The 22,524-nt window shown below is 46.8% G+C and overlaps 1 protein-coding gene across 24 annotated transcripts in view; it reads right to left on the reverse strand.

The window, feature by feature from the left end:
* LOC140717693 (neurexin-2-like) overlaps window positions 1-22,524 on the reverse strand; it is a 1,248,008-nt gene that overhangs the window by 644,669 nt on the left and 580,815 nt on the right. For all 24 annotated transcript variants that reach the window (XM_073031362.1, XM_073031351.1, XM_073031361.1 and 21 more), the window contains 2 exons: window positions 15,508-15,889; window positions 11,396-11,586 (listed from right to left, as the gene is read on the reverse strand). In XM_073031362.1, coding sequence (XP_072887463.1) covers window positions 11,396-11,586; window positions 15,508-15,889 — 573 coding nt within the window. The remainder of the gene's footprint in view (window positions 1-11,395; window positions 11,587-15,507; window positions 15,890-22,524) is intronic.

Below are 22,524 nucleotides of genomic sequence, written 5' to 3' on the forward strand. Positions count from 1 at the left end.
TCATTACACATACTCGTCATCCTCAGCGACAAACCTACCCTCAGGACCCCTCACCTTAAATCTCTACCCTCTAATTTTAGGTTCCCCTACCCTGGGGAAAAGACTGTTACCATCCTCCTTATCAATACCCCTTGTGGTTTTATAAACCTCTATAAGGTCACCCCTCAGCCTCTTTCACTCTAGGGAAACAGTCCCCACCCATCCAGCCTCTCCTTATAACCCCTACCTTCCAGTTCTGGGAACACCCCGATGGAGAGTCCATCTCCTTATCACTCGTACCTTCCAGTCCCAGGAACATCCCGATGGAGAGTCCATCTCCTTATAACTCGTACCTTCCAATCCCGGGAACATCCCAATGGGCGTCCCTCTCCTTATAACTCGTACCTTCCAGTCCCAAAAATACCCCGATGGGGCATCCCTCTCCTTATAACTCGTAACTTCCAGTCCCGGGAACACCCCGATGGGGCATCCCTCTCCTTATAACTCGTAACTTCCAGTCCCGGGAACACCCCGATGGGGCATCTCTCTCCTTATAACTCGTACCTTCCAGTCCCGGGAACATCCCAATGGGCGTCCCTCTCCTTATAACTCGTACCTTCCAGTCCCGGGAACACCCCGATGGGGCATCCCTCTCCTTATAACTCGTAACTTCCAGTCCCGGGAACACCCCAGTGGGGCATCCCTCTCCTTATAACTCGTACCTTCCAGTCCCGGGAACATCCCAATGGGCGTCCCTCTCCTTATAACTCGTACCTTCCAGTCCCAAAAATACCCCGATGGGGCATCCCTCTCCTTATAACTCGTAACTTACAGTCCCGGGAACACCCCGATGGGGCATCCCTCTCCTTATAACTCGTAACTTCCAGTCCCGGGAACACCCCGATGGGCATCCCTCTCCTTATAACTCGTAACTTCCAGTCCCGGGAACACCCCAGTGGGGCATCCCTCTCCTTATAACTCGTACCTTCCAGTCCCAAAAATACCCCGATGGGGCATCCCTCTCCTTATAACTCGTAACTTCCAGTCCCGGGAACACCCCGATAGGGCATCTCTCTCCTTATATCTCCTACCTTCCAGTCCCGGGAACACCCCGATAGGGCATCTCTCTCCTTATAACTCGTACCTTCTAGTCCCAGGAACACCCCAATGGGGTGCCCGTCTCCAGCTTATTGACTTCCATCCACCCGACAGCATCTCATGCATGAAGCCTTCTGCTTCCCAAATGGTCAGACTTTTTCCCAAGATGGAAATGGCTAATACAACGGGGCTTATTTTAAGGTGACTGGAGGAAAGTATGGGGGGGGGGGGGGTGTTGTGGTATGTTAGAAGTAGGTTTTTTTTACACAGAGTGATGGGTGTGTGGAACACACTGCCAGGAGTGGAGATAGAGGCCAATACATTAGGGACTCTTAAGAAACTCTTAGAGAGTCAGATGGATGATAGAAAAATGGAGGCTGATGTGGGAGGGAAGGGTTAGATTGATCTTGGAGTAGGCACAGCATCATGGGTAGAAATATGTTCCATGTTCCACCTTCCACATTCCATGTTATGACGTTCTTTCTCCAGCTGAATGACCAGAACTGCTGACAATACTCCTGCTTCCTGTAGTCAGTGCCATGACTGATGAAAGCCAGTGTAATAAACACTTCTCCTGTGTCACCATTGCCCACCCTCAGGGTGGAGGAACAACACCCTATATTCCTTCTGGGTAGCCTCCAACCTGATGGCATGAATTTCTATTTCTCTTTCCAGTAAAATAAATCCCTCACCCTTCCCCTCTCTAGTCCCCACTCTGGCCTTTTACCTCTTCTCACCTCCCCCCGGGTCCCCTCCTCCTTCCCTTTCCCCTATGGTCCACTCTCCTCTCCTATCAGATTCCTTCCTCTCCTCCCCACCCTCTTGGCTTCAGCTGTCACCTTCTAGCCTTGTACACCCCCAGGATTACATCCTTGCTTTTATATTCTAGTCCTCTCGAAATGAATGCTAACCTTCCATTTGGCTTCACCACCAATTTGACCAACAGATTGACTTTCAGAAAATCCTGTGAGTGGACTCCCAAATGCCTTTGCATCTCAGATTTTCAAATTTTCTGCCCACTTAGAAAATAGTCTGTGCTTTCAGTCCTTCTACCAAAGTGCATGACCATAGACTTCCTGTTGCTGTATTCCATCTGCCACTTCTTTGCCCCTCCTCCTAATCTGTTAAAGCCCTTCTGCAAACTCCCTACTTCCTTAAGACTACTGCCCCTCCACCTTTCCTTGTATTGTAAGGCCATAAGACGTTGAGGCAGATTCAGCCCATCGAGTCTGCTCAACCATTCCCTCATGGCTGATCCCAGATCCCACTCAACCCCAGACACCTGCCTTCTCAACATTTGATGTCCTGACTGATCAGGAAACTATCAACTTTTACTTTAAATATCCACGGTTCTTGGGAAACTGAAAGGTCTGAGGTAACACACACAAAATGCTGGAGGAACTCAGCAGGCCAGGCAGCATCTATGGAAAAAATCACCGTCGCTGTTTCGGGCTGAAACACTTCGGCAGAACTGGAGAAAAAAAGCTGAGGAGTAAATTTAAAAAGTGGGGAATAGGGGAGAGAGAAACACAAGGTAATAGGTGAAACCTGGAGAGGAAGGATGAAATAGAGAGCTGGGAAGTTGACTGGTGAAAGAAACAGAAGGCCAAGAAAGAAAAGGGGGGAGGAGCAGCAAGGGAGGTGGTGGGTGGCAAGGTGAGAGAAAAGGGGGGGGGGGAAAGTGGTTGAGAAATGGAGAAGGGGGGTGGGGGGCATTACCAGAAGTTTGAGAAATCGATGTTCATTGCCATCAGGTTGGAGGCTACCCAAATGGAGTATAAGATGTTCTTCCTCCAACCTGAGTGTGGCTTCATCATTACAGTGGAGGAGGCTATGGATCGACATATCGGAATGGGAAGTGGAATAAAAATGGGTGGCACTGGGAGATTCTGCTTTTTCTGGCTGATGGAGTATAGGCGCTTGGCAAAGCAGTCTCTCAATCTACATCAGTTCTCACTGATATACAGATAGTTACATCATCTGGACCAGATGGTGTACATCCCAGAGTTCTGAAGGAGGTGGATGAAGAGATCATGGAGGCATTAGTAATGATCTTTCAAGCATGACTAGATTTCTAGAAGACTGGAAAATTGCAAATGTCACTCCACCACTCTTCAAAAAGAGAAGCAGAAAAAAGGAAACTATAGGCCAGTTAGTCTGACCTCAGTGGTTGTGAAGATGTGGAAGTTGATTATTAAGGATGAGGTCTCAGGGTACTTGGAGGCACATGATAAAATAGGCCACAGTCAGCACGGTTTCCTCAAGGGAAAATCTTGCCCAACAAATCTGTTGGAATTCTTTGAAGAAGTAACAAACAGAATAGACAAAGGCAAATCAGTTGATGTTGTGTACTTGGATTCTCAGAAAGCCTTTGACAAGGCGCCACATGAGGCTGCTTAACAAGCTATGAGCCTGTGGTATTACAGGGAAAGGTTCTAGCATGGATAAAGCAGTGGCTGATTTGCAGGAGGGCAAAAAGTGGGAATAAGGGGAGCCTTTTTTGGCTGCCTGTCAGTAACTAGTGGTGATTCACAGGGATCTGTTTTAGGACTGATTCTTTTTACATTATGTCAATGATTTGGGTGATGGAATTGATGGCTTTGTTGCAAAGTTTACAGATGATATGAAGATAGGTAGAGAGCAGGTTGCTTTGAGGAAGTAGAGAGGTTACAGAAGGATTTAGACAGATTAGGAGAATGGGCAAGAAAAGGCAGATGGAATACAGTGTTGGGAAGTGTACGGTCATGCTCTTTGGTCACTGGGCTGGTGCAGAAGGCATTAACACAATGGCTTTCACCTGTCAGGGCATTGAGTCTTGGAGATAGGATGTTATGTTATTTGGAAGATTTATAGTTTAAAGATGAGCTTTTTTTGCAGGACATTGTACAAGAAGTTGGTGATGTCACACCTTGAGTACTGTGTTCAGTTTTGCTCACCCTGCTATAGGAAAGATGTAATTGAGCTGGAGAGAGAACAGAGGAGATTTATGAGGATGTCACAGGGACTTAGTTACAGGGAGAGATTGGACAGGTTGGTATGTTATTCCCTGGAGCTGGAGGAACAGCAGGCCAGGCAGCATCTATAGAAGGGAATAAACTGTCGATGTTTTGGGCCAAGACCCTTCATCAGGACTGGAAAGAAAGGGGGACAAACTCAGAATAAGAAAGTGGCGGTGGTGTGGGGGGGGGGGGGGGGAGAGGACAAGCTGGCAGGTGATAGGTGAGACCAGGTGAGGGGGAAGGTGGGTGGGGGAGAGGGGGATGAAGTGAGACACTGGCAGGTGATAGGTGAGACCAGGTGAGGGGGAAGGTGGATGGGTGGGGGAGGAGTACAAGCACATGAAGATTCATGTCAGGTAGGTGAGTAAGAAAGATTCAGAGGGATATGGGATATGTCAAACACTGGTAGATGAGAATGGCTAAGATGGGAATATTGGTCAGCATGGAGCAGATGGGCTGAATGGCCGATTACCAGCCTTTACATCTCTGTTACTTTATCGTAATCCGAGCCCAGCTGTCTGCACAAGAATAAACAGGTGCCTTGGACCAGCAAATGGGAGGTGTCCAGACACCCTCGGTGTGAGTGTTGAAAAGGCCAAGTTGTGCCAGGTCTCCCTGATGCGTGAGACTGGGAACGTCCACAGGAGCTGACAAGTAGCTCTGTCTGCCTGCTAGTCACCGTCGGCTGAAAACACTTACATAACACTGTCAGCTCAATGGAGATTAAATCCTGTTGTTGACTGAATCTCTCAAGACTGAATCACACACCTTGTTAAAACACTAACATCTCTTTACTGTGACAGTGGCAATCCACTCATAGAGAAAAACCTTGGCCTTTTTGCTGCGATTTCTGAACTGCATTTGGTTGAGAGCTCTGCCTTCCTGAACATACGCATCACTAGCGATCTGCCTTGGTCCAGCCACATTGACGTTGCAGCCAAGAAAAGCTCACCAACACCTTGGCTTCCTCAGGAGGTCCCTGAAGACCCTCACCAATTGTTATTGATGTACCACAGAAAGCATTCTACCCAGATGCGTCCCAGCTTGGTATGGCAACTGCCCTATTTCCATTCCAACAAGTATTTCACCTTCCAGGGAAGTTTGCCTCTGGGTTCGAGCCCCTCCCCAGAGGCAGACCAAAGCCCAGGGAGTGTCCCATCAAGCCAGGACATATCCACCTGGTCAGGTCAGGGTAAGGGATCCGAGGAGAAAGAACAGATCTGGTCTCCTGTGTGGGGTGAGACTCCGAACTGCTTTTATTGTTTTTCCTATACTTTGGACTTCTTTGTGCTTTTTTGTATAATCACCTGAATGTCCGTAAACTTTTAATAACTTGAAGCTTGAGGTATGACAGCTGAAAATGTGGAGTAACACACACAAAATGCTGGAGGAACTAAGCAGGTCAGGCAGCATCTATGGAGACAAATGAACAGTCGCCATTTCAGGTCGAGACCCTTCGGAAACATTTACTGTCCATTTCCCTCCATAGATGCAACCTGACCTTCTGAGCTCCTTCAGCATTTTGTGTGTGTTGTAACTTGTGGATCTATTTGGTTCTACACACCTGTAGTTCCTTTGTCTGCAGATCAGAAGTGGGACTCAGTTAGTTCCTGTTCTCAGGAGTTTTATCTGAACTCATTCAGACTGTTCTGCAGAAGGGAGACCACATGCTCAGGGTCCTTTGTTACTTCGTTCCCTGCCTTGCTTGTTGGCGTGGGCTGAGTCTGCCTAACCCACACTGCAATGAACACCTGGTAACGCAGATGTAACCATAGATATACATCTCGTGCGTGACTTCCGGAACATTCTCCACAATGTCATCTCCAGATCCAACAACTTCTGTCCAGAGGGTAAGTTAGCGGCAACTAAGAGCACCAATCCCTGTGTAAAGACCCCTCATTATTTGCTGACTTACCAGGCACAAGGCTGGGATTCTGAGTCAAACACGAACCCTGTCTCCTCACCTACATGCTGACAGCTGTACCAGACATAAGGCAGGAGCCCAAGAGAAAGTACATCTAGAAGTCCATATCTCCCTGAACATAGGGTGGAGACTGAGCAGAACAACACATTTCAGAACATATAAACTTAACTGTGATTCTGATTCTAGTCCGTGACGACCGCATTTTCTGCCCAGTTCTATTGACCCGTATGTGGACCATCGCCCTCCATTCCCCTTTGTTGAATTGTTGAGTGTGTGTCTTCAGGCTCCTGTATCTTTTCTCTGATGAGGAGTTGGCTTGTCCTGGGTGATGAGGGTCCTTAATGATGGACGTCACCTTTCTGAGGCATCACTCCTTGAAGATGTCCTGGATACCACGGAGGCTGGTGCCCATGATGGAGCTGACTGAGTTTACAACTCTGCAGCTTATTTTGATCCTGTGCAGCAGCACCCCCACTACCTCCCCCCATCCCAGACGGTGATGCAGCCAGTTAGAATGCTCTCCATGGTACAGCGTTGGACATTTGAAATGACTACCAGAGCCCTTTCCTTCATTGCCATTGTAATTAATCATCTGTAGATTTACTAATTTGTTGTATTTTATGTAAAGATACAAGCCCTTCTGGTGCAATGAGCTGCATTGGCCAGGAACCCAACTATTAAACCCTAACCGGGGACAATTCACAGTGACCAATTAACCTGCCAAGCACACGCACACAGGAAGGCATATACACATCATGTGCTGAGGACACCACAATTAAACTCCCCAATCCATCGTAGCCATTGTTCTACTGTGGCTCCACCCGACAACATCTCCTACCCCTTCCCACTCTCTCCCTCCCTCTCCACCTTTCTCACGACCGTGGCCCCACCCGACAACATCTCATACTCACATCCGAGCTGTCGACGTAGATCACACATAAAAGTGGTCCCAGCACTGATCCTGGTCACTGTTATCAATCAGAGTAACTCCTCTGCAACATTCACCAACTTCACTTGCCATCAGCTAGCTCGACTGAAATTCCAGATCTCTTTCCCTCCTGAACCTGTCAGGCACCTTGTCAGTTGCCTTATTAAATTCTCTTTTTACTTAGAGATACAGTACTGTAACAGGCCCTTCCAGCCCAGCCTAACCCACCCTAACCAGCGTCCACCCCCTCCATTCCACTCGCAGGTAAATTCCATCCTTGAACATTTTCCCTTCACTGACGCCAGGCTGGGATTTGCTGGCCAACACTGCCCCCTAGTGTTAACCTGCAGTATTGCAACAACTTCCTTCTGACCATTTAACCCCAGGTGGGACAAAGTCTCACGTTCACTGCGAGAGGCCACTTGGCCCATCAAGTCCATGTTGGCCCTAACAGAAGAACTTCTACATTTTCTCCGTGACTGCTTAGGTTTTTTCCCCCACAGTTCAGAGATGTACCAGTCAAGGTCACTGAGTTGTGGACAATCTACACTGGTGCCAGAAAATAGACAATAGGTGCAGAAGTAGACCATTCGGCCCTTCGAGCCTGCATCGCCATTCTGAGATCATGGCTGATCATCTACTATCAATACCCAGTTCCTGCCTTATCCCCATATCCCTTGATTCCCCTATCCATAAGATAACTATCTAGCTCCTTCTTGAAAGCATCCAGAGAATTGGCCTCCACTGCCTTCTGAGGCAGTGCATTCCAGACCCCCACAACTCTCTGGGAGAAGAAGTTTTTCCTTAACTCTGTCCTAAATGACCTACCCCTTATTCTCAAACCATGCCCTCTGGTACTGGACTCTCCCAGCATCTGGAACATATTTCCTGCCTCTATCTTGTCCAATCCCTTAATAATCTTATATGTTGCAATCAGATCCCCTCTCAATCTCCTTAATTCCAGTGTGTACAAGCCCAGTCTCTCTAACCTCTCTGCGTAAGACAGTCCAGACATCCCAGGAATTAACCTCCTGAATCTACGCTGCACTTCCTCTATAGCCAGGATGTCCTTCCTTAACCCTGGAGACCAAAACTGTACACAATACTCCAGGTGTGGTCTCACCAGGGCCCTGTACAAATGCAAAAGAATATCCTTGCTCTTGTACTCAATTCCCTTTGTAATAAAGGCCAACATTCCATTAGCCTTCTTCACTGCCTGCTGCACTTGCTCATTCACCTTCAGTGACTGTACTCCTAGATCTCTTTGTATTTCTCCCTTACCTAACTCTACACCATTCAGATAATAATCTGCCTTCCTGTTCTTTGTTTCCTGATGTTTCCTATGGTAGGAGAGTCTAGGACCAGAGGACACAGACAGAGTGGATGTGGAGAGGATGTTTCCTGTAGTGGGGGAGTCTAGGACCAGAGGACACAGATAGAGTGGATGTGGAGAGCAAATCTAAATATAAATATAAAGGGATAAAGGTGTGAGGAAATAGAGAAGCTACCTAAGGACTTGGACAGATTTGGAGAATGGACAAAGAAGTGGCAGATGGAATTCAGGGTTAGGAAGTGTATAGTCATGCACTTCAGTAGAAGAAAGAAATGAAAGGGTTAACTCTTTCCTAAATTAAGAGAAAATACAAAAACTGAGTCCTTGTTCAGGATTCCCTAAAGGTTAATTTGCAGGTTGAGTCTGTGGTGAGGCAGGCAAATGCAATGTTAGCATTCATTTCAAGAGGTCTAGAAAATAAAAGCAAGGATGTAATGTTGAGTCTTTATAAAGCACTGATGAGGCCTCACTTGGAGTATTGTGAGTAGTTTTGGGCCCCTATCTTAGAAAATGGAGAGGGTTCAAAAGAGGTATACAAAACTGACTCCAGGATTGAATACCCTGTGATATGAAGAGTGCTTGATAGCTCTGGGCCTATTCAGAAGAACGAGGGGTGAGTGGATGTGGAGAGGATGTTTCCTATAGTGGGGGAGTCTAGGACCAGAGGACACAGATAGAGTGGATGTGGAGAGGATGGTTCCTATAGTGGGGGAGTCTAGGACCAGAGGACACAGAGTGGATGTGGAGAGGATGTTTCCTATAGTGGGGGAGTCTAGGACCAGAGGACACAGATAGAGTGGATGTGGAGAGGATGTTTTCTACAGTGGGGGAGTCTAGGACCAGAGGACACAGACAGAGTGGATGTGGAGGAGATGTTTCCTATAGTGGGGGAGTCTAGGACCAGAGGACACAGATAGAGTGGATGTGGAGAGGATGTTTCCTGTAGTGGGGGAGTCTAGGACCAGAGGACACAGATAGAGTGGATGTGGAGAGGATGTTTCCTGTAGTGGGGGAGTCTAGGACAGAGGACACAGCCTCAGAATGGAGATGAGAAGGAATTTCTTTAGCCAGATGGTGGGGAATTTGTAGAATTCTTTGCCACAGGCAGCTATGGAGGTCAGGTTTTTATGTATATTTAAGGCAGACATTGATAGATTTTCGATTGGTCAGGTCAAGAAAAGGAATACGGGGAGAATGCATGAGATTGGTGCTGAGAGGACAATTGGATCAGCCGTGATGAAATGGTGGAGGCAGACTCGATGGGCCAAATAGCCTCATTCTGCTCCAAATCTCAAGGTCTTAATCTGATGCTGATTTATATTTATATTATATTAGATTTATATTAAATCTCCTGGTGTGTACCACCCAAATCCCTCCATTCTGTTCATATCCACGAGTCTGTCTGTATGTTTCTTAAACTCCACCAGGCCTCCTGCTTCCAGATGACCTCTGGATTTCCTATGACCCTGAATCTTATCCTGTCTCCGCCACACTCTCCCCGGATTCTCGCACACTGGCGGGGGAGGGGGCAATTCACAGTGTCCGATTCACCCACAGGCCCCACACATTGATGTGACTGTGAAAAAAAACCGAAGCATTTGTTATTTCAGTTATTTTTGTTTGTAAATTTTCCAGATCAGTTTTGCACCAAGATATCATGCCAAAAGAATATGTTAATATGGGTTTAGCGTAAGTGTTTACTGCCTTTGTTATATTTTTATTATCGAGCTCTGTTTGGCAGATTTTCTTAAGCCTTGAAATAAATTCCGTTACAAGTTTTATAATGTGTTAGTACTTTAAAATTTTAGTATTTTTAATCACAATAATAATTAATATTACAGTGACCACTGCTGCTCAGAGGCAACGTTTTGGCGAGCTCCTGGTCACCCAGTTTAGAAAATCTAACGATGATGTGTTACCCACGCGACCTGCGGCGGGAGACTTCAGCTATCCTGATGTCAATCTGCATCCCACGCCAGGCGAGTGTGAAGCCTGGGCTCAAAGAACTACACTGGTCAACAGCCTTGAGGCCCTCTTTGTCACGTCCGGCGACATTAACCAGGACAACTTTGAGAGTGTGTTGCAAGTCTCCTATCCCATTGTTATCAGACTTTTGAACACTGGGGAGCCACGGTGTGTCGGAGTTCAAAGCTCAAATCCAGCGTATGTTCTTCCCATATGTGTGTGTATGTGTGGGTTTCCTCTGGGAGCTCCAGTTTCCTCTCAAGATGCACTGTTCATTGCGAGAGCCCCTACCTCGATTTGCCTTCTCAAAATCCAACACCTCAAACTTTTCTCAGCACAGTAGTGTATTGGTTAGCACAATGCATTACAGTACAGACGACCAGGGTTCAATTCCTGCCGCTGTTTGTAAGGAGTTTGTATGGTCTCCCTGTGACCACGCGGGCTTCCTCCCACAGTCCAAAGACGTACCGGTTAATAGGTTAATTGGTCATTGTAAATTGTCCTATGGTTAGGCTGGGGATAAATTGGTGGGTTACCAGGCGGTAACCCTAGCCTAATCACGCGACAATTTATAATGGTCAATTAACGTGCCAACCGGTAGGTCTTTGATCTGTGGGAGGAGACCCACTCAGTCATGGGACGAACGTACAAACTCCTTACAGACAGTAAGTAAATGGATAACTTCAAGAGTATGTTACATAATACTACCAGCATGTCTCCTGTCTGTTACATAATACTACCAGCACTGTTATCTGACTCTGAATAATCAGATGGACTCTCGACCTCACAATCTACCTCGTTATGATCTTGCACCTTATCGTTTACCTGCACTGCACTTTTTCTGTAACTGTGACACTCTATTCTGCATTCTGTTATTGTTTTCCCTTGTTCTACCTCAACGCACTGTGTAATGATCTGATCTGTATGACCAGTGTGCATAAAAACCTTTTCACTGGATCTCAGTACATGGGACAGTAAGGAACGAAACCAGTATCAATGCATGAGCACAATCTAATTGTCCTTGTGTATTGGACCAAATCTCAATCAGTATGAGTAAACATTGAGTCCCCATGCTCTCGGCCTCTTTGCCCCCCTAGCCCCCACACCCCACCCATCCTTCACCGTCAGAGACCCGACCAGATGTAGGACCCTCTCCAGCTCCTTCCTACCTTTCAGATCGAGGTTGCGGGCTCCATTGGAATGCTGGGTGACGGTCCGCGAGTCGATCTTCAGGGTGTGGACGTTGTTGGAGTCTCGGGAGACCATCACGTTGTGCCACAGGTTATCGTTAACGGGCTTGTCAGAGTTGCCCTTCATCAGGGAGGGCCCGTTGCCCAGGTCAAACACATAATGTAGGTACCTGTTCACAAAACACCACATTAGGCCATGTTCTACCTCCACACTAACCACCTCTTTCTGCTTCCTCCATCTCTTCATCCCTACCATAGATGAGGGGAAAATCTACTCTCCCTTGGAATGATTCAACTCAATATGCAAGGTGCTGAATGTAAGAGAGGGGTCAACTGTTTATTCCCCTCCTGACCTGCTGAGTTCCTCCAGCATTTTGTGTGTGTTACTTTGGATTTCCAGTATCTGCAGAATCTCTTGTGTTTATGGTGTGCTGAGCTTGGATGTAATGGTAGCATAGTGGTTAGCACAACACTTTACAGTACAGGCAGCCTGGGTTCAATTCCTACCACTGCCTGTAAGGATACTGTACTTTCCCCCCGGGTCTGCGCGGGTTTCCTCCCAAAGTCCAACTGGTTAACTGGTCTTTATAAATTATCCCATGATTAATTTGGGATTCTGCACTGAATCACAATCATGGTGAGGCTGCTCTTGGAGCTTTGTGAGTAGAGCTGGTGCCCATAAAGGGAGCCGAAAGGGGAGATCAGTCAGGTTGTGATTGTTCTCACTGAGACTAGGAGTGACACTATAGAGACATAACATTATGAAGGGGCAGAGAGTGGGTAGATGGTTAGACGCTTCTCCCCAGGGGTGGGGTATAAAAAACCAGAGGGCACAGGTTAAAGTGAGAGGGGAGAGATTGAATAGGAACCTGAGGGACTACTTCTTCACCCAGAGGGTGGTCCGTATCTGGAGTGAGCTGCTAGAGGAAGTGGTTGAGGCAGGTACATTAACAATATTTAAAAGACACTTGGACAGATAGATGATTAGGAAAGGTTCAGAGGGATATGGACAGGGACACGGATAGGAAAGGTATAGAGGGATATGGACAGGGACACGGATAGGAAAGGTTTAGAGGGATATGGACGGGTACATGGATAGGAAAGGTTTAGAGGGATATGGACAGGTACACAGATAGAAAAGGTTCAGAGGGATATGGACAGGTACACGGATAGGAAAGGTTCAGAGGGATATGGACAGGGACACGGATAGAAAAGATTTAAAGGGATATGGACAGGTACATGGATAGGAAAGGTTCAGAGGGATATGGACAGGTACATGGATAGGAAAGGTTCAGAGGGATATGGACAGGGACACAGATAGGAAAGGTTTAGAGGGATATGGACAGGTACATGGAGAGGAAAGGTTTAGAGAGATATGGACAGGTACACAGATAGAAAAGGTTCAGAGGGATATGGACAGGTACACGGATAGGAAAGGTTCAGAGGGATATGGACAGGGACACGGATAGGAAAGGTTTAGAGGGATATGGACAGGGACACGGATAGGAAAGGTTTAAAGGGATATGGACAGGTACATGGATAGGAAAGGTTCAGAGGGATATGGACAGGTACATGGATAGGAAAGGTTCAGAGGGATATGGACAGGTACATGGAGAGGAAAGGTTTAGAGGGATATGGACGGGTACATGGATAGGAAAGGTTCAAAGGGATATGGACAGGTACATGGATAGGAAAGGTTCAGAGGGATATGGACAGGTACATGGATAGGAAAGGTTCAGAGGGATATGGACAGGTACATGGAGAGGAAAGGTTTAGAGGGATATGGACGGGTACATGGATAGGAAAGGTTTAGAGGGATATGGACAGGGACACGGATAGGAAAGGTTTAAAGGGATATGGACAGGTACCTGGATAGGAAAGGTTTAAACGGATATGGACAGGTACATGGATAGGAAAGGTTCAGAGGGATATGGACAGGTACACAGATAGGAAAGGTTCAGAGGGATATGGACAGGTACATGGATAGGAAAGGTTCAGAGGGATATGGACAGGTACATGAAGAGGAAAGGTTTAGAATAGCTGCAGAATATTCTCAATAGGGTGGGTGAGCAGCCAGAGGTCGTGGTGTACATTGGCACAGGCAGAAGGGGGAAGAGGTCCTGTGCAGTGAGCACTGGAAGTTAGCAAAGAGACTGAAGGGAAGGACCTCCAAGGTAGTAATCTCCGGATTACTCCCAGTACCAAGTGGGATAATTGTACAGATGGATGGGTGGCTGAGGGACTGGTGCAAGGGGCTGGGTTTCATGTTCCTGGGACATTGAGCATTTCCTCGGGTGGGGACAAGCTGTAAAAGAGGGACAGGTTTCACCAAAGCTGGAGGGGAACCGGTATCAAAAACAAACGAGCTGGTTGTGGACTACAGGAAAAATGGAGACAGGCTAGCCCCTATTGACATTAATGGATCTGGGGTTGAGAGGGTGAACAGCTTTAAATTCCTTGACATAAACACGTGTGGTGTGTGGTGATAAAAGTACAACAGCGCCTCTTTCACCTCAGATGGTTGAAGAAGTTTGGTGTGGGCCCCAGATCCTAAGAACTTTCTACAGGAGCACAATTGAGAGCATCCTGACTGGCTGCATCAATGCCTGGTACGGGAATTGTACCTCCCTTAATCACAGGACTCTGCAGAGAGTGGTGCGGACAGCCCAGCGCATCTGTAGATGTGAACTTCCCACCATTCAGAACATTTACAATGACAGGTGTGTAAAAAGGGCCTGAAGGATCATTGGGGACCTGAGTCACCCCAACCACAAACTGTTCCAGCTGCTACCATCTGGGAAACAGTACTACAGCATAAAAGCCAGGACCAACAGGCTCCGGGACAGCTTCTTCCACTAGGCCATCAGACTGATTAATTCATGTTGACACAACTGTATTCCTATGTTATATTGACAATCCTGTTGTACATACTACTTATTATAAATTACTACAATTGCACATTTAGACGGAACGTAACATCAAGATTTTTACTCCTCGTGTATACGAAGGATGTAAGTAATAAAGTCAATTCAATTCAAATCCTGGCCAGGAGGTTCACTGCTGCTACTTGGGAGAATTTAAACTAGTTTGGCAGAGGGCTATGAAATGAAGCACCGGGTCAGGAAGTGGAGGGAGGGACAGGAAGGTAAATCTCTGAGCCAGTAGGAACAGACAGGAACACACTGATAAATACCATGGGAACAATGGGCTTAAGTGTGTGTATTTTGATGGTTGGAAGTTTTTTGGATTATGAGAGGCACAGAAAGGGCAGATAGGTGGTCTCATATTCCCAGAGTGGAAATATCCACTAACAGACGGCAGGCATTTCAGGTGAGAGGAGCAATGTTTAAAGGAAATGTGCGGGCAAGTGGTTTTTTACACAGAGAGTGGTGGGTGTGTGGAATGAGCTGCCAGGGGTGGTGGAGGAGGCAGATACGACAGAGGTGGTTAAGAAGCTGTTAGTTATTCTGCATTCTGTTACTGTTTTACCTGGTGCTACCTCATTACACTGTGCAATGATCTGATCTGTATGAACAGTATGCAAGACAAGCTTTTCACTGTATCACCAACCATGGGACAATAATAAACCAATTCCAGTTCTCACGTAGACAGTAAGATGGGATATAGATTAAGTGCAGGCAGAAGGGATTTAGATTAATTAACACTGTGTTCAGCACAGACAGGATGGGTCAAACTACCAGTCCCTGTGCTGTAGTACCCTGGATTACACTTTCTGTACAACGATGACGTCCATCCCAGTTTACATGGAATTTGCTGCCAGGTATGGCAGATACAGTGAGGGCATGTAGGACAGGGGCGGGTATGGCGGGGGTAGGCATGGTGGGACAGGTACGACAGGGGCAGATACAATAGAGGCAGGTACAATTTAGAAGGTATGATAGAGGCAGGTACAGTAGTGAGAGGTATTATAGAGTCAAGTGTTTAAGGGACTGTTAAACAGACACTTAAATCTGGAGGAAATGCAGGGGAATGGATGCTGTGTAGATGGAAGGGATTAGTTCAGTTGGTAGTTGATTACTAGTTGAATTGATTTGCACGGGGGAAGGAGGTGAAAGTTTGACTGGACCCACCCTTTGACCAGCTCGACCACGATGAAGTCATTTCCATCTCCACCATTGTAGAGGATAAGGCCATCGATCGCCGTGGTCTTGAACTGGAAGAAGAGGTGCATTGAGGTGTACGCCTGCAGAGTGGCCAGCGCCAGGTAACTGGACTTGGCTTTAAAGGTCACAGGGTCGGCGATGATGTCGCGCATTCCGAAGAAGGCGTTGAGCTCGCAGTAGCTGATGTCACCGTTCTTGCACAGGTCTATGTAGTGCATGCCGTTGAAGCTGAGGCTCTGCAAGTGGCCGATGAAGTTGGAGGGGACGATGGATATGAAGCGTTTCTCTGTCATGATGCCCGTCTCGATGTTGTGGAACTCCAACCTGGTGTGGTCGCCGGCCATCTGCCCTGAAAGGAACAACACAACACCTTTCGGGCAAAGCTGCGGCCGAGTCTCGGGTCGCAGAACTCGAGGGAAAAGAAGGCAGCACAACTGACTTCTAACACCATAAATCAGCAAGTTGTTTTGTTATGTCTCCCCTCGCACTGTGAAAGAGGACGCCTCTTTTTCCTTTTGTGAGGGAGAGAGAGCGAGCCTGTGACATCTCGAATTGTCGGGGGAGCGATTTGTTTTTTGTTGTACCACAGATCATGGCCTTGCTGTTGCTTGCTTGGTGGGTGGGTGGAGGGTGCCGATGCTGTTTTGTGAAAGTGGATGGTAGTGGGGGAGGGAGGATCGGTTCTTTGCTGCTGCTTGTGTGTGGGAGGGGGGATGGGGGCTTGGGGGTTCTCACGTTTAAACAGTCACTCATTCTTTGGGGCAGACTTCTGCTTTTGTGGGTGTCTGTGAAGAACAAGAATTTCAGGATGTACATTGTAGACATTTCTCTGGTATTAAGTGGAACTATTGAACTATTGTATAACTATCCCAAACTACATCAAACAATTGAAAACCAACCCATCGCAAACAACCATAAACCACCTCAAATCATCATAAATCACCTTCTACTACCAAGTTATCTTAAATTACCTGAAACCGCTAACCGACCAACCCATCCCAACCTACCTCAAACCACCATAAACCACCCAACCCATCTCAACCCACCTCAAGCCCTTTACCAACCAAATCATCCCAAATTACCACAAACTGCTGACTAACGAACTGGTCTCATATCATCTCAAACCACCCTATACCACCCCAACTCATCTCAAACCATCTCAAATCTTTTACCAACCAACCCATCCCAGATCATTTCAAACCACCTCAAACCCTTCACCAACCAACCCATCTCAAACCCTTTACCAACCAAATCACCCCAAATCATCTCAAACCACCTCAAATTCTTCACCAACAGACCCATCCGAAATCACCTCAAACCACCTCAAATTCTTCAACCAACCAACCCATCTCAAATTATCTCAAGCCACCTCAATCTCTTAATGACCAACCCATCCCAAATCATCTCCAACCCTATGAAGCTATCTCAAAGTACTCCACAGGCGAGGTCCCAGTGGATGGGCGAGTAGTTAATGCAATTTTAGGGATTCAGGGATAATCCTGAAACTATAGACTGGTGAGGCTCACATCAGTGAGCTATTCCAGAAATTCTTAGCGATACGATGACTTATGAGCATTTGGAAAACCATTAGTCAAATTAGGGACAGTCAGCATGGCTTTCTATGGGACAAGCCATATCTTATGACAAGATATGATGTCATATTTAAGACTTGTAAGATACATGTGGATGTTGTCGACATATATTTTTGTAAGACATTTGACAAGGTCCCTCATGGGAGACTCATCCAGAAAATTAAGACGTATGGGATCCATGCTGAATTGGCCGTTTGGGTTCAGAACTGGCTTATCTATAGAAGACAGAAGATAATTAGTCAATGGGATGTATTCTGGTCAGAGGTCTATGGTTAGAGACATTCCACAGGGTTCCATACCTTTTCTTGTGGATGGTGTCGAAGACTGGCAAAGATAAAGTGGGGATATAGATCAGTTCAGTTGCAAATATGGGCAGAGAAATGGCAGATGGAGTTTAACCCAGCCAAATGTGAAGGGTTGCCCTTTCATAGGTCACATGTGAAGAGACAGGGAAGACCCTTAACAGAGGGGGACTTGGGGTCCCAGCTCATAGATCTCTGCAAAAGAGTTGATAAGGTAGATGTTTGTTAATTAGACATATGGCATGCTTGCCTTATTAGTTGAGGAACTGAGTTCCAGGGCTGTGAAGTTATTTTTCAGTTTTAAAAAGCTCAAGTTGGGCTGCAGCTGGAACTAATACTCAGTTGTGGTCGCCCCATTACAGGGAGGGTTTGGCGAGGGTGCAGAAGAGGGTCACCAAGACGTTGCCTGGATTAGAGAACATGTGCCATCATGAGAGACTGGACAAACTTGGGTAGTTTTCTCTGGAACGACTGAGGCTGAGGTGAGATCTGATAGAGGTTTATAAGATTATGAGAGGTATCGATAGAGTAGACAGAGATTCCAAGGGTTGAAATGTCTAAAGCCAGAGGACATGCATTGAAGGTGAGAGAGTAATTTCAAAGGAGGTGTGAGGGGCAAGTTGTTTTTACTCAGAGAGTGGTGGATGCCTGGAATATGGTCCCTGGGTTGTGGTAGAGGCAGATACATGAGGGACAGTTAGATAGACACATGAATGGGAAGGAATGGAAGGATGTGGAATTCTGAAGGTAGCAGGGACTTGGTTAGTTGGGCAACACACACACAAAGCTGGAGGAACTCAGGAAGCCAGGCAGCATCTCTGAAGAGGAATAAACAGCCAGTGTTTTAGGCTGACACCTGTGGCGATGGGAGCTCGATGAAGCCGTTCTCCAGTCTACATTGGTCCTGATGAAGGGTCTCGGCCCGACATGTTGACTGCTCCTTTCAACAGATGCTGCCCGACCTGCTGAGTTCATCCAGCTTGGTTGTATGTGTTGATTTGACCATAGCATCTGCAGTGTACTTTGCATCTACATTGGACCTGACTGGAGTTCTGGATAAATGCTGCTGACAGACTTGCAGGTAAAGTGTTGTCCCACCCGCAGGGACTTTTCGGGACCCTGAATGGGGGTAAGAAAGGAGGTGAAGGGGCAGGTGTGGCACATCAGTGATCCCTCCCATATGTCCCTCAATCTCTCTGACCTCCGACCAACAGGGGGGTCGTAATGCTAACCATAGCATTACAACAAGAACTGTTATGATGGGAAACAGCTTCTTCCCCCAGACCGTGAGACTACTGAACTCCCTGGCACTGCCCAGGTCTCACCACGTATACAGGGCCAGTAGAGTTTCACTGTTTAACCTGTGTTGTAAATACACCTTATTATTTGTTAATTTATTTGTGGTAATGTTACTTTATGTGTTGCAGGGATCAGTGCTAGCAGAGAGGGATGAATAGGCAATGGAATCACGTAGAAAGTTGGGCATTTGATTACTAATCTAATTAGTTTGGCATGACATTGAGGGTGGACAGGCCTGTTGCTCTGCTGTACTATGTTGTAGATGGGCCAAAGGGCCAGTTCCTGGGCTGTACTGGTCCATGTTGTAGATGGACCAAAGGGCCTGTTGCTCTGTTGTAGATGGGCCGAAGGGCCTGGTGTTTTGCTGTTCTGTTCTCTATTTTATCCCAAACCTCCCCAATACCATCTCAAAACAACCCCAGACCTTCCAAAACTATTTAAACACATCTCTAAACAACCCGACACCTCAAACCACATCAAACTTCACATCCCTCCACTTTCCACAGGGATCACTTGTCCATTCATCCCTCCCTCCAGGCATTTATCCCTGCAAGCAGTCAATGTGCTACACCTGCCCAGTCACCCCCTCCCTCACCTCCACTCAGTGCTCCAAACAGTCCTTCCACGTGGAGGCACCACTTCACCTACGTATCTGCTGGGGCCGCCTACTGTGTACGGTGCATTGGTGAGACCTGACATAAAATGGGGGACAACTTTGTCAAGCACCTCTCCATCCGCCAGCAGTGGAACTTCTCTGTGGCCAATGTTTAGTTCTCATCCCCCTTTCCCATTCTGGACTTCCTCTTCTGCCTCAAGGTGGAGGAGCGACACCTTACATTCTGTCTGGGTAACCTGGAGGCATGAATGTCGATTTCTCCTTCAGGTAAAACTTTTTCCCTCCCCTTCCCCTTTTCTGCTATTCCCCACTCTGGCCTTTTACCACATCTCACCTGCCTATCCCCTCCTCCTGATGCCCCTCCTCCCTCCCTTTCTCCAATGATCCACTCTGCTGCCCTGTCAAATTCCTTCCTCTCCAGCCCTTGACCTTTCCCACCCACCTGGCTTCACCTATCACCTTCTCTTTTCCCTCTCCTGACCATTTTAATTGTGTGTGTGTGTGTGTGTGTGTGTGTGTGTGTGTGTGTGTGTGTGTGTGTGTGTGTGTGTGTGTGTGTGTGTGTGTGTGTGTGTGTGTGTGTGTGTGTGTGTGTGTCTGTGTCTGTGTCTGTGTCTGTGTCTGTGTCTGTCTCTCTCTCAGGATTTCCAGCATCTGCAGAATCTCTTGTGTTCAAACTTCACATTCGATTAGGCAGAAGGGTGCGCCAGGCTGTCAGGGCTAAGTGATCTACAGCTACCCCCCTTTTCCATGTTTCTAAATGACGAGATTTAAGCCACCAATGCCCACAGAAGCTTAACCTGTTCCTGTTTTTTTGCCCAGATTCCTGTGCTCCGTACTCACAGATCCAGCTTGAGGAAGCCTCACACTGTAAAGGGAATCCAGAAATGTTCTAAGTTCAAAGTAAATGTATTATCAAAGTACATAAACGTCAGCACATACAACCCTGGGGTTCATGTTCCTGAGGGCACACTCAGCAAATCTGTACAATGGTAACAGGATCAGTGAAAGATCAACCAGAATGCAGAGACAACAAACTGTGCAAATGCAAATATAAATAAATAGCAACAAATAACGAGAACATGCGATAATGAGATAAAGTGAGACCACTGGTTGTTGGAACATCTCAACGGATGGACAACTGAGTGTAGTTAACCCTTTTTGTTCAAGAGCCTGATTGTTGAGGGTTAGTGACTGTTCTTGAGTCCTGAGGCTCTCGTACCTTCTACCTGATGGCAGCAGTGAGAAGAGAGCGTGGCCTGGGTGGTGGGATCTCTGCTGGTGGATGCTGGCTTCCTATGAAACGTTCTTCAGGTGGACAAGAGGGCAGAAACCACAAAGGAAGCCGCTTGGGGAGGCAGGAGTGGGCGAGGTTCTTCAACAGAGGTCTCAGAGAAGAAAGCACGGCCCAGATGCTGGGTGGTATAAAATCTGGTCAGGAGGGGGTGCATGGAACAAGAAACAAGAGGGATAAATCCAAATAAAATGAACTCTGGGTTGGAAGGGAAGACATTGCTAGTAAGAGAGGACTTCTGTTTACAGTGACTAGAGGAACATACGAGGGGGTGGGATGATAGAGGTGGGTGTTTTTTTACACAGAGTGGTGGGTGTGTGGAACATCCTGCCGGGGTAGTGGTAGAGGCAGATTCATTAGGGACATTTAAGAGACCCCTAGATAGACAAATGGATGATAGAAAAATGGAGGGTGAGGTTAGATTGATCTTGGAGTGGGTTAAAAAGTCAGCACATTTTGGGCTGAATGGCCTGTACTGTACTGTGTTCTAACAAAATCTGGACAGGCTGACACAGTTTCTCCAGGAGCAAGGAGGCTAAGGGGTGACTGGATGATCACAGTCTTCTCCCCAGGGTAGGGGAGAAATTTATTAGAAAAGGTAAATCCATGGAGGGATTGTCTACGGAGTCTCTGTGGGTGGAGATTAGGAACAGGAAGGGGTCAATAACTTTACTGGGTGTTTTTTATAGGCCGCCCAATAGTAACAAGGATATCGAGGAGCAGATAGGGAAACAGATTCTGGAAAGGTGTAATAATGACAGAGCTGTCATGGTGGGAAATTTTAATTTCTCAAAAATCGATTGACATCTTCCTAGAGCAAATGGTTTAGATGGGGTGGAGTTTGTTAGGAGGTTTCAGGAAGATTTCTTGACACAATACGTAGATAAGCCTACAAGAGGAGAGGCTGTACTTGATCTGGTATTGGGAAATGAACCTGGTCAGGTGTCAGATCTCTCAGTGGGAGAGCATTTTGGAGATAGTGATCACAATTCTATCTCCTTTACAATAGCATCGGAGAGAGATAGGAACAGACAAGTTAGAAAAGCATTTAATTGGAGTAAGGGGAATTATGAGGCTATCAGGCAGGAAATTGGAAGCTTAAATTGGAAACAGATATTCTCAGAGAAATGTATGGGAGAAATGTGGCAAATGTTCAGGGAATATTTGTGTGGAGTTCTGCATAGATATGTTCCAATAAGACAGGGAAGTTATGGTAGGGTACAGGAACCGTGGTGTACAAAGGCTGTAATAAATCTAGTCAAGAAGAAAAGAAAAGCTTACAAAAGGTTCGGAGAGCTAAGTAATGTTAGAGATCTAGAAGATTATAAGGCGAACAGGAAGGAGCTTAAGAAGGCAATTAGGAGAGCCAGAAAGGGCCATGAGAAGGCCTTGGCGGGCAGGATTAAGGAAAACCCCCAAGGCATTCTACAAGTATGTGAAGAGCAAAAGGATAAGATGTGAAAGAATAGGACCTATCAAGTGTGACAGTGGTAAAGTGTGTATGGAAACGGAGGAAATAGCAGAGGTACTTAATAAGTACCGTACTTTGTTTCACTATTCACTATGGAAAGGATCTTGGTGAAAGTAGTGATGACTTGCAGCAGACTGAAAAGCTTGAGCATGTAGATATTAAGAAAGAGGATGTGCTGGAGCTTTTGGAAAGCATCAAGTTGGATAAGTCGCCGGGACCAGATGAGGTGTACCCCAGGCTACTGTGGGAGGTGAGGGAGGAGATTGCTGAGCCTCTGGCGAAGATCTTTGCATCATCAATGGGGACGGGAGAGGTTCCGGAGGATTGAAAGGTTGCAGATGTTGTTACCCTATTCAAGAAAGGGAGTAGAAATAGCCCAGGAAATTATAGACTAGTGAGTCTTACCACAG

The sequence above is a fragment of the Hemitrygon akajei genome, chromosome 28, assembly GCF_048418815.1.
Source record: "Hemitrygon akajei chromosome 28, sHemAka1.3, whole genome shotgun sequence".
NCBI lineage: Eukaryota > Metazoa > Chordata > Chondrichthyes > Myliobatiformes > Dasyatidae > Hemitrygon > Hemitrygon akajei.